The 11,811-nt window shown below is 41.2% G+C and overlaps 1 protein-coding gene across 6 annotated transcripts; it reads right to left on the reverse strand.

Moving 5' to 3' along the window:
* Nucleotides 1–3,636: 3,636 nt before the first annotated feature.
* MID1IP1 (MID1 interacting protein 1) lies at nt 3,637–11,277 on the reverse strand. Of its 6 annotated transcripts, none has more exons than XM_058185910.1 (2): nt 11,259–11,277; nt 3,637–8,262 (listed from the first exon to the last, which is right to left on the reverse strand). In XM_058185910.1, exon 2 carries the CDS (start codon nt 7,984–7,986, stop codon nt 7,471–7,473), a length of 516 nt encoding a protein of 171 aa, XP_058041893.1. In that variant the 5' UTR covers nt 7,987–8,262; nt 11,259–11,277; the 3' UTR covers nt 3,637–7,470. The 6 variants fall into 6 exon arrangements, with proteins under 6 accessions (XP_058041893.1, XP_058041894.1, XP_058041888.1 ...); XM_058185911.1 differs by lacking the exon at nt 11,259–11,277 and adding an exon at nt 10,992–11,010; XM_058185905.1 differs by lacking the exon at nt 11,259–11,277 and adding an exon at nt 9,090–9,334.
* Between the last annotated feature and the right edge of the window lie 534 nt (nt 11,278–11,811).

Consider the following 11,811-nt stretch of genomic DNA (forward strand, 5'->3'; position numbering starts at 1 on the left):
TGGTAGTATGCCTCTATCGATCTAGTTTAGGGAATACCTTGCCCTTTGCCAGGTAGCTTAGCATATATTTTATTAGAGGTAGGGGATAGGTGTTTTCCACACATACGTCGTTAATTCCACAGAAATCCACACAGAGCCTCATTCCCCCCCCCCATCTTTTTTCTCTTTAAAAAGTACTGGGGCTGCCACCCTAGATTTGGCGGGCTGAATAAAACCTCTCGCCAGATTGGCATTGATGTATTTTCTCAGTTCATCCATTTCTCTGGGGATCATGGAATACATCTTTGGAATGGACAGCTTAGTCCTTGGCACAAATTCTATCACAGTCAGTGGGATAGTGAGGGGGCAAAGCATTGTACACTTCTCGCTGAATGTGTCTCCAGGTCCCTATACTCCTTGGGCACCTGGGGACAAACCAGTGACACGTCCACAGCAGTGGCTACCGTCTTATCCGGGTTGGGGGGTCCCTTAGGGGCTTTGATGGCCGAGCCTCTCCCTGGAGGGCAGCAGCAATGGGCCCACTCCTATTCTTAGCTTTTGGTAGGCATCCTCCCATGTGATTATAGGGCCCCACTTGTCCAGCCAGGCAAAACTCAGAATGTGTGATTCTGTCAACTTTGGAGCTACTACAAAGCATATGAGCTTCCAATGGTAAACCATTTCCAGCCTCACGAGTTTGGTGACTAGAGTGGCCGGGATACCGCTTTGTCCCATTGACTTGCTCAAAGCGTATGGGGTGCCTATTCCTAGCTTCTGGATAGTGGGCAGACTAATTAGGCACCGGGTACATCCGGTGTCTCTGATGGCCTCTATGTCCCCTTGAGCTCCTGTTCTGGGCACAACTATTCGGGATTTTATGGCAAAGGGGCGGATGGCCTTACTTACGATTGGGTCATCTTTGCTGGCCTCGCTGTCTTTGCTGGTGGTGCCTGGCGGGGTTCCTGGGGCTGGAGTTTCTCTCCCTTTTAAAGGTGGGAGGAATCTCAATGGCTTGCCGGGTGAGTTTCCCTTTGTCCATTGGTTTGCACGGAGTCCTCTTCCCCTTGGGACCAGCTGGAGTCCATGCCTGGGGAACGGGTGCCCGGCGCCAGACACTCTGATGCTCGGTGACCCTGCTAACTGCACCTGAAGCACTTAATGGCAGATGTGGAGGTCAGTCTCAGCTCACCAGCCTGCTTCACACAGTCCCAGGGGCTGTTTTAAGTTTTCTTTGATGTGGGTTTCCTGTGCAGGTGGATCTCGTGGTCCACGGCCACTGCCATCTGGTATCACTCCTGGATGCGATCAGGGACCACCACCACCCTGGAAGGCCCAAGCTTGTCGAAGGTTCTGGTCCAGAGCCTCTTTCAAATGGTGAATAAAAAGGGATTCCGGCCAATATCTTAATTTTCCGCCACTCTCTGGAATTCCCAGACCAGCTCCTTTGCAGGCCTGCCTCTCTGCTTTAGGTCTTTGATTTCAGTCTCTTTTGAACCCACCCATAGAATGCCCATGCAGGGAGGATATGGTTCGCAGGAGGCAGCCAAAGGGGTGTTTGGTGCGAAGGGCTAGCTTGCCTCTGCATCCCAGGACTGGACTGGCCCAGAGGCCCCGGCTGCTGGGTGGCCACAGCTCCCAGTTGAGCTGTCATTCCAGTAGACCAGGTTCGGCGGGGAAGTCCTAGGAGGGAGCTGGACCATGCTGTCAATGCTAAGCTGGCCAAATCTCTTGGGGAGACCAACTAGAGACTGGCTCCTTGAAGCAGTGGGACGCCCCACTCCTGGATTCGCTGAGCTCAAGGGGCCTCGTGGTTCTCCACTCAAAGACTGTGGTGCGCTTGGCCCAGGCTGATGTGATCTGGGGTTCTTTGAACACCTGGCCACTTGCCACGTCCATCTCAGTTTGATATGGCTCCTGATGCATCAAGCCCCTCACCAACTCTTGGGGTGCCGGTAACCCTGCGGCATCACCCCACTGGGAGGGATCCACTTGTGCAAGTAACCAGGGTACTTGCTCCTTGGGTCAGGCGCCCTGCCAGAGCTCGGTCTCCACCACCACTGCAGCCACCAAGGGGTAGCAGATGCTCCCGCAAATACTCACTGAGCTGCTTCCCATCGCTCCTCCAGTGGTCACAGTCCCACTAGCATTGGAGGACTTCTTCTCCAGCCCCTTCTCCATCTTCCCCAAGTCTTTGCGCTACCCGGAAACTTGGGATTGTGGCTGGAGCTCAGGACCTGGGACAGCTGCCCCACAAGCACAGGGAGCTCCTTGGTTGTTTTAAAGGGAGATTTGGGTTAATGTCAGAGTTCCAAATAACACCCCCAACAAAATCAAAATTCCGAGGCAGGCATATTCCTCAAAGTACACATTTATTAGGCATATCATATTGGAACATCTGGGGAAACCCAAATCTAAAGTCCCCTGAGTTTCTCCTAGTGAAATCAAAACTTTTTTCCTCCTCCTGACCCTTCAGACCATCACATGGCCCAATCAGGCCACAGTCCAAAGTTCATCCGGACTTGTGTCCACCTTTTCACATCTGATGGGAACATCCTTGGTTCTCAGAGGAAAGAATTTTGTTTTGGTTACAAAACCCTCGCTATCTGTACCTCCCCACTCCTGTTTCCACAGCTCTCCCAGCCATTACTGTGGTAGCCCTGAAGACACCAAGAAAAACGGCTGCAGGGCTGACACATATTTGGCTTTACATTGTTACCATTTAGTCAATCCTGATTGAAAGAAATTGTCTATCACATACTAAAAGGATCAGGTCACAGAAAAAGTTTTGCTCTTAGATTCTTTTTCCTGATTTATTTAAATAGACTACAGTTATCTTGCCCTGGTTAATTAAAAAAGAACTTTTTTAAAATCATCTGACAACCTGCTTGCTTAATTGCCAAACACATGGAAAGCAAGTTTAATGAATTCTTCCTCTAATCAAAGGCCCCTTCATGGTTTTAGTGAAATAATGCGATATATCTGAAACTGCCCAAAGCCTATATTGCAGTTCAAATCCCAACTTTAAACAATTTACAATGCTTAGAAACAGAGGTAAATATCCAATATTCTCCAAGTTACATGGAAAGGCATTTGCTCAAGGTGTTTTCTTTTAATAAAATTTCATAAATATCATATGCAAATCTATTTGACCATGTACTATATTTTATTAAATGAATTATTTGTACCCCTATTCTTATTTATTTATTTTTCATATTTTTATACCGCCCTTCTCCGAGGACTCAGGGCGGTGTACAGCATAAATAAAACATAGATATCGAAAAAAATTTAAAATACAATATTCAATTAAAAATCTAATTCAATAAGCTGCATGTTAAAATTGTTGAATAAAAAGTAATAAATAAATTAAAACCCCTTTAAAAAAACCCTAAAAACCCTCAATATTAAAATTATTAAAATTTTTAATAATTAAAATTAATCATTAGGCCATCCCCGCTTAATGAAAGAAAAAGGTTTTGAGCTCGTGCTTATGATGGAACCAACTAGATAATTTGGACAACTTAAATCTAGAAAAACCAATTCTTTTCACTTATAGCAATTGTAACTTGAACTTTCCAGTGAACTTTTGAAAGTTTCTGTTAAGAGGTTAAACCTTGAGGCAAAGACTCCAAGGCAAGTAACAAGATCAGGAGATACAGATGACAGAGAAACAGTTTATTTGGATAACATCATTATTATCAGATTAGCAGCCAGGGAAATAGGTTGAAGTGTGTTACAAATGAAAGTAATTTAGCAGCAGAAACATGTAAGACTCTTCAATCAAATCAGAGAACATTCAGGCGGCCTTCTATATATGCCAGATTCACAGATTAGGAATGCTTATATATGCATGGTTAATTAAAAATCCAGCTGTACTTACCCTTATGATAGTGAATAGGGATTGGTAGTTTGTTTTGAAATGGTTACCTGACTTCAATTAATGCTGTTATTTTTATATGCAGATTAAAAAAATAATTCCAAGACCTGGAACTGAAATTGTGAAGTTGTCTCAGCCTACACATCTTTAATATTTTTCAAGGAGGGTAATTTGAGACAGAGACCTAGCATAGCCCAGTGATGATATCACACACGCTATATTTTATATTAGTGGCATATCAAACTTGTTTGTGACATGTTAAAAGCCATAAACAACCAAAATAGACAAGATTTTGTCATAAGGCGTTTCATATGTTGCTATAATGTACTACATATATAATAAAGCACATTCATAACTTACTCCTATATTGGAGTTTCCCCTATGGGAACAGCTTATCTTGGGTAAGGAATGGTTATGAACTACCATTTTACCAGTACTTGGAATATTTAATGGAGTTTTGTCCAATGCAATGTATCACAAAATAATGACCAGTAAAAATACTTACATAATGGCCAGGGTATCATAGAAAAATTAAAATGGATTACACTTCAGCAGTAGTTTTAAAGAATTACTGTCCTATAGCACAATTCTTCAAGGATGCCTCAAATACAAGAGCAAATATGAGTTCCCCTCAATTATTTAAAGTTTAACTTTCAGAATGTATTAATCTATTTCTTATATTATTTGTTTTTTAAAGAATGGAATAATGCTGGGGGGTTTTAGGGCAAGACTTGTAACATGATCATGCCAACTTAAAAATAATGTCACTGAGTTTAATAGTACTGCTCAAAATCTGAGTACAAAATTGCAGGTTCAAGGATGTTTTTCATGGAAAGCCATCATGTCACCAGTTATGGTCCTTCTATTTAAAAAATCTGTTAAGTTATATATTTTATTAATTTTATAATATTGTTGCATACATGCAACGTTATGCATGTTTGCTTGGGGTTCTTTTGTGGACTATGAAAAGGGATTAATTTTATAAATATCCCAAATAGATATTACTTAGCATAAAAAAGCTTTGTCTAAGACATTTAAGGATTTGGATTGATGACATAACTGTTTTATTCCACATGCTCCATAAACAGGACAACAGTATTCTGATGCTAGTGACATATATATTAGAATCCTGAAAACTCTCATCTGTTTGCTCTAGGATACAATAGTGTAAAAAATAACAAAATGAATGCAAACCTTGTTTAGTTCTGTGGGAAAGTATCCTGTAAATCAGGGCTGTCAAACTCGCGATCTGCGGGCTGGAATTGTCATGTGCTGACCAAGCCCATGCCCAGTTTAACAAAGGGGGAAAAAGTCCCGACAGGTCACATGATGCTGCCGTGACACCCCTGCTGTAAGTCAAATGGGCTTAGTGGTTCATTCAATTTATTTTAGCTGTAGATTTTTTAAATGTTTACAGGAAATCTGAATTTCATTTTATGCCATTTTATTTTTAAAGTAATCTAGAAATACTCTTTAAAAAAAAATTTCCCCAAAGATGGGAAAACTTCTTGCTTAGTTTTAGGCAGATTTTATCCTTTATCTTTTCGCTGCCATTGAACCATAATGTAATCCAGGGCAGTACATATGGAATAGTACCGCATTTTAAACAAGTTAAAAGTTATAACTGCATCTTCTATCTCTCTACATTTTAACACTGAATGATTTAAAAATCACAATTTAAAGATAGCCTTGAAAGGACCTATCAATAAGCCTATTGTATAAAGAAGATATAAAATGATTAAGGATTAGTCAGGATCTTAATATAATTACTCTGAATTGGTTATAAGTCTAGACAGAAGGAAAAATAACTATGCCTATTCTTTCAGTATTATAATTATTTCAGAGATAATATTCAAAATCTTAATTTAAACTCAAAGAATTTTATTGATTGTAAAATAAATTACATCTGATAAACCTACAATGTTTATAGCAAGCATGATTTTAGCAATATAAATTTGATTATGTATTAGTAAGATGGATACCTTTTTAAATAACCAAATTTTGAGTATATACTATATGGAAAACGATGTTATATGGAAAGATAATCTTGTATATCTTGAAGGTGAATAATTTTAATCTTGTTTTGATTTACTACAAAATGGATATTCATTTACAAATTACAGTATCTGACCTACTTTGCCTGTGCTCAAAAACCTAAGTAAGGTTGAATCTATCTAGTATGCAGATAGAAAACCAGGAATAAATTTCAAGTGTGTAGGACTGATTAGATAGATTGAAAAACATCTTAAAATAAGATACTGACAAGCCACTTTCATATTACATCAAGAAACAGGAGTTGAGTGTTTACCTTAAAAAAAAGTCAACAGCACCAATAAACAGATAATTTCTTGGACATAAATGAGTTTTTAAGAAGTGGTCTGATACAGAAGAGAGGATGGGTGGAAGACACACAATACAGCCACTTTGTGGCTGAAAATGTAATGCTCGGATAGAAAATGCCCTGAGAAATACTATTTGCATTGCTTTGAATTTAATCAAAGAAAGTCAGCATATACATAAATTAATTTGGAATATAATGCAATTCCATGGATCATCTGCTCCATGGAATAAGAGCTGTGAACAGAGAATACTGCTCCTACAATGAATTTAAATAAATTGATTAAAACAATTTAAAGAGTAATTTCTCTTGTAAAGAATACCTAGAGTTCCTGTATTGTAAACATTAGCATTTAATTCAAGTGGAGCCATAGTATACAAACATACATCAACTTTAGTCAATATATCTAATTTTAGAATATATTCCACATCTGAATAAAAAAGTTTAAATAATTTCAATACATGTACAATAATGGGACCCTATCTTTCCAGTGAAATATGTGTGGACATTAACTGGTTCTATCCACTGCAAAAATAATTTAAGTAGCATACTTGCAGTTTCATTTTAACCAATTCTATGCAATAAGGAAAGATAAGTGTTTTATATAAAGATGAACAATAACTGTTCACCCTGTATATTTAAAAACATGTTTAACTAGTGTTAATATAATTTTTGTGCGTTGATAAAAAGTAAGATGTCTACAATTCTTATAGCATGCAGAGAATTCATAGGTTCTTACATACATCCACACACATATATACTTATGTTACAAAATTAGTGCAAAATCAGGAAAGAAGTGATACAATCATCTCTACAATTGCCACCATCACATGCACTTGTGCAGTTTCCCAAGAATTACAACAAACTCTTTCAGTAATTGGCCAGGGCCATTATACATCATTCAGAGTCCTCAGAATCTGGAAACTTTATACTTGGCTGCCTAGTTATGCCTGCTAGTTGAGGCAGAAATTTATCACCTCGCTTCCCTAAAAGGTTATAGTAGTCAACAGTAAAATTCTAAAATTTTCACTTTATCTTTGTATTCTTGTATTCACTTTATCTTTGTATTCTTCTCTCCAAGACACAAAATTTATACTGTACTCTACACTTACTAATGATCTTGATGTACTCTAATTTTTAAATCTCCCACTCTCTCTTACACATACACTATTCTTGGTTGCATTCTTCCTTAGCCCTTTCCAAATACCTATTTCCCCCATTTGTTTTTATTTTTTACTTGTCACCAGAACAGGCAGGCAGTGCTTTCCCCCTCCCCAATTCAGTGCCCCCAGTTGTTGACTCCAATCTCCTGCTTGTAGCGGTTGGTAAGTACATTGGCCTTGCGCGTAAGTTTGGAGAGCACAGTGTGAAGCCCACTCAGGTGATAATGAAATTGCTTCTCTAAATCCTCCTCCACCTCATCATCTTCAGGGATTCCTCGGCTTATGTCCATGGCACCAGAGCTCCCATTCAGCTTATCCTTCTTCCTTCCAGTGGTTTCCTCATTTGCCTGCTGCAATACACCCCATTCAATGTCATTGCGAATGGATTTGAGCAACATATAGTGACTATACATATCTCTGCAAGAACAGTAAGTACTGCCATTGGGGGTCAACTGGGGCTCCCTTTCTCCACAACCACCCCCTGAATCCAGTTCATCCAGCATGAGAGGCACATCCCGAAGAAGACTGGGCACCATCACTGTTTGGTCCATGTTGTTAACAGCTCCAATAAAGCGGTTCATTGCATTGAAGAGGGAATGTTTTTGGCTGTAAGAGTCACAGATCTGCATCATCTTGATTGCTGGGTAAGGTGCACTGTGAGCAAGCAAATTGTCCAACTGTGATGGAAGCAGGAGAGAAGTACCTTAAGGAAGCTCTGTTAAGATGGAATCAGTGAGAAAAACTGCTGCCAAGCAGTTAAGTTTATTTTACAAAAGGAAAGCCCACCACTGTTTTTCTTTTCTGTACAATATTCTCCCAAGGTTTCAGTGATATTTCTCCAACTTTCTTTCTCAAATATTAGGTACAATGCAGGCTCAGCGTAAGAAAGCCTCTGCTGCAAGGAGTGGCTGTAAGAGAGAACAAAAGATGGCGATTGAGACCAATCTGTGCCTTGCCCCCAACCCATGCCGCATCAGCTCTGGCTGTCGGCTTGCTGGTTTGAGCCCTTGCCTTTCATCAAATGCCTGGCTCTTTTAAAATTCACAGCTTTCTCCATAGTGATCCTTCTCCAATTTATAATTGTATTATTGTTTCTATGCCTAAAATAAATTATTGGAGTTTTAAAAAAATCAACCCTCTTCTCATCCCGATCTTCATGTACCATCAATGCAATTCCCTCCCCACCGCTTCCCGAATTAAACTGAGCACATTTCTGTAAATACACCGGTAAAAGAAAGCACTTATAAGCACAACCAAAGCACCGAAATAACCATTGTCCCCGTCTCTGTACACACGGCAATAAGCAGCAGAACCTCACTCGGGTAGCCATTTCGCCATGTCACCTCCTACTCCACATCTTGCCGAAAAGCCAGCGCAGTATCTCGCTCTCCTTCGTTTCGTTGGAAAATTCTTATATAGCCACACAGGCGCGTCCCTTTAACAGCGCCTTTGGACTGCCAGCTCAACTCAGAGAGTAGACTCCCGGTTTGGCTCGCATCTGCTTTCCTTCCGTGCAAATAAAACTTCCTTCAATGCAAAAGACGCGGGGTGAGTCTGAAGTAACTCTTCGCCTGCCAATCCCAAATGTATATCTCGCAAGCCGTGAAAAAACTCAGGATCTACTTCAAAGAATCGCCTCGCCGTCCTTTCCATTCAAAGCAGCAAATGGAAGGCAACCGAAGAACCGAAATAAGCCGCCTCTGCAACTCACCCCCAGCTTCAAGAGCTGCCTTACCTATGGCGGCTAGCCGGCTCCGCGTGCGTCCTGGTGCCCTACCGCAGTCTTTCGTTCAGTCTATCTCAGAACAGTATTTATAGCCCGTCTGTTAAAATAAGGTGTTTCCAAGGGCCACCCCCTTGCAGTGAAGCAAAGCAAGGCAAGGCAAAAAGAGAGGCTTATCTGGGCTTTCCAAGTGACCACATGCAATACCGGATTCTGCTAGTAGGATCGACACGCAGCTCCGCCTCTTCACCAACATCCACCCGGGAGGGCCCTATGCGCACTAATATTGATTGGGGGAGGGGAAGTTGTCAAATAAGAGGCTCACAACACCCCACTATGTGAGCCAAGGGAAATCTTTGCAGCATCCCCCAAAGCAGGAGTTAGCTTGCTTGTCCTGATTCGCAGGCTGCCATGGAGGAGCGAGTACAACAAACACGACTATGTTTCCTCTCCTTTTACAACCTGCGCGTGGGAGCATCAAGAACTCAATTCTCTTCTATCTTTCCCCCCCACATCCAGAGTAGCAATTTAAAAAAAAAATACTTAATTGAAAGCAGCCTCCCAAAGCTGTGGGATCGTTGCCAAAAAGCATTCAAAAAGACCAAAAACGTTGGTAACTGTTAAAGGCTGTTTCCTTAAAATAGAGCAAACAGCAGATAAGTTCCGCAGCAATATAAGGCGGGACGTTTTGCTTCTTTCTCCACTAAAAGCTTCCCCAATCCTTTTACCGTTTTCTTGCTCAAAACTGATTTGAGGAAGGCACCATATTTGCAATGGTCTCTTACCAGACTTCAGACCCAAAGCTTGTTACGGTCAGGGTCAGTCTTAAAAGCTCTCTAACCCATCCCCCAACCCCAAAAATGCTGAGCCTGTAAGTGAGCGAGTAATCACATCTGGCTCTTAAAACGCCGATAGTGCTGAAGAGCATTGCTGTCTTCAAGCACCTGCCTTGAAATTCTACTCAGTTACGTGGAAGGAGCCCATGAATTACCCCACGAACAATTTCTAGTCTGTGAAAAAAATGTTCTCTAGGCATGAGGTCATTCTTCTTTCCTCGGGCTCATCTTCAAATAAAACAGGCAGGTATCTGCGGGACGCTTATGACTACATTATTTTAAATAAAATGCAACACTTCGAGGGGATGGCCTAGCCCTAACCCTTCCCTGGTAGTAGTTTCCTAAAGCAATTGGCTTCCCGGCATTTTTTTTTATCCCGCAGGGGGGGAAATTGGAATCTGTGTACGAAAAACTCGGGACCAAACTCCCTTAATGGGAAAGGACTGCAGACTTTTTCTAAAATCCTGTCTGATATGTATACCTAAAGTCTGATGTATATCTCTCTAAAGGTTTTGGGAATGTATTAAACTGCTTTTAGCCAGATTTTCTACGGTCAAAAATATTGAATGCAGCCAGCTTGCTTAGATGATAAAACACATGTATAGATTGCCTTCGCGAGGGGCATATTATATTCAAGTTCGAATAATAGACATCGAATGGGAGGAGAGCACGTATTTTTTAAAGTATACATTGTTTTACTGGAGAATAAATCTTGTGTCCGTTGAACGTTTTACTCCAATTAAACGTGCCTAAAAATTAGCATTTTTTCAAATTTATAGATAACCTAGAGACAAGGATCCCGAGGGATTTTTCCCTTTACAACTCTTTCACTTTGTTACACCGGAACTGCCCAGGTTTTAGTAACGCATCTTAAAAAAAAATATCCCGAATCAATTTAACCAGATGAACGAGTGAGATATGCGTTATCAGGAATAGCAAGTGGTGGCTAGGTTGTTTGTGTTCGGAGGACTATTTCGAAGGTCAAAACTATTTGCTCGATTCTTATCACTAGTAGGTCGCTGGCAATAGGAGCATTCCTTTGCTTTACACGCCTCGGATGCGTGAACACGACTCTTACCGTTGCAGACGTTTTATTTCCGCGAGCAGACCAAAGCGGAGCAGTCTGCAAGCGAATGTCTTACAACTTTTTCCCCCTTCCGTCATCCAGAATGAAAAAATAAAATAAAAGATTATAAAGGCGCGAGAAGACCCAGGTTGACGCGCGATTCTTTTCGGGGCAAAAGAGGTCACGCGCACGGATAAAAACTCCGCGTGCCGCCTCCAGGAGCTAAGCCCCGTCAATGACCGACAGTTACGGCCTGCCGGGATCACCCCACAGCCTCACCTCCAGCTTCAGCCAATCACCGTGCGTGCTGCTAGTCAGACTCCGTCCGGATATGCTAATAAGTCTCGGCAATTCCCGATCAGAAATAACACTTCCTGTCTCTTTGTGCTCCAGTGCCCGTGGCAACAAAGGAGTGGCAGCTGAAGAGAGCAGCGTGAAGATCTCGTGGCGGAGAGGGAGAGAGAACGGGAGCGAGTGTGTTGCCATGACAACCTATAAACGACAATAAGCCAAGACATTGGGACACAATGACTCTCTATCTTTTGCATAATTTATACCGTTTTTTCTGGAAAGAAAAAAGGAATAAAGGCTCTTAAAATACTTGAAGCCTTGCATCATACTGCACCGTGTTGCAGTCAGGGGGAAAAAATGACTAGTAGATTTCTAGAAAACTCCTCTAACAGGTTATTTTAAAAAAAAATACTTAGCTGCGAATTAAAAGTGTACTGTAGGAAAGTGCAAACTATTGGATTTACTGGTTGCTTTAGACACATGTAATTAATTGGGAAATGTTCCTGCACAAATCAAATTGAAATGAAAATAAGTGAAAGCT

Source organism: Ahaetulla prasina, chromosome 5 (assembly GCF_028640845.1).
Source record: "Ahaetulla prasina isolate Xishuangbanna chromosome 5, ASM2864084v1, whole genome shotgun sequence".
NCBI lineage: Eukaryota > Metazoa > Chordata > Lepidosauria > Squamata > Colubridae > Ahaetulla > Ahaetulla prasina.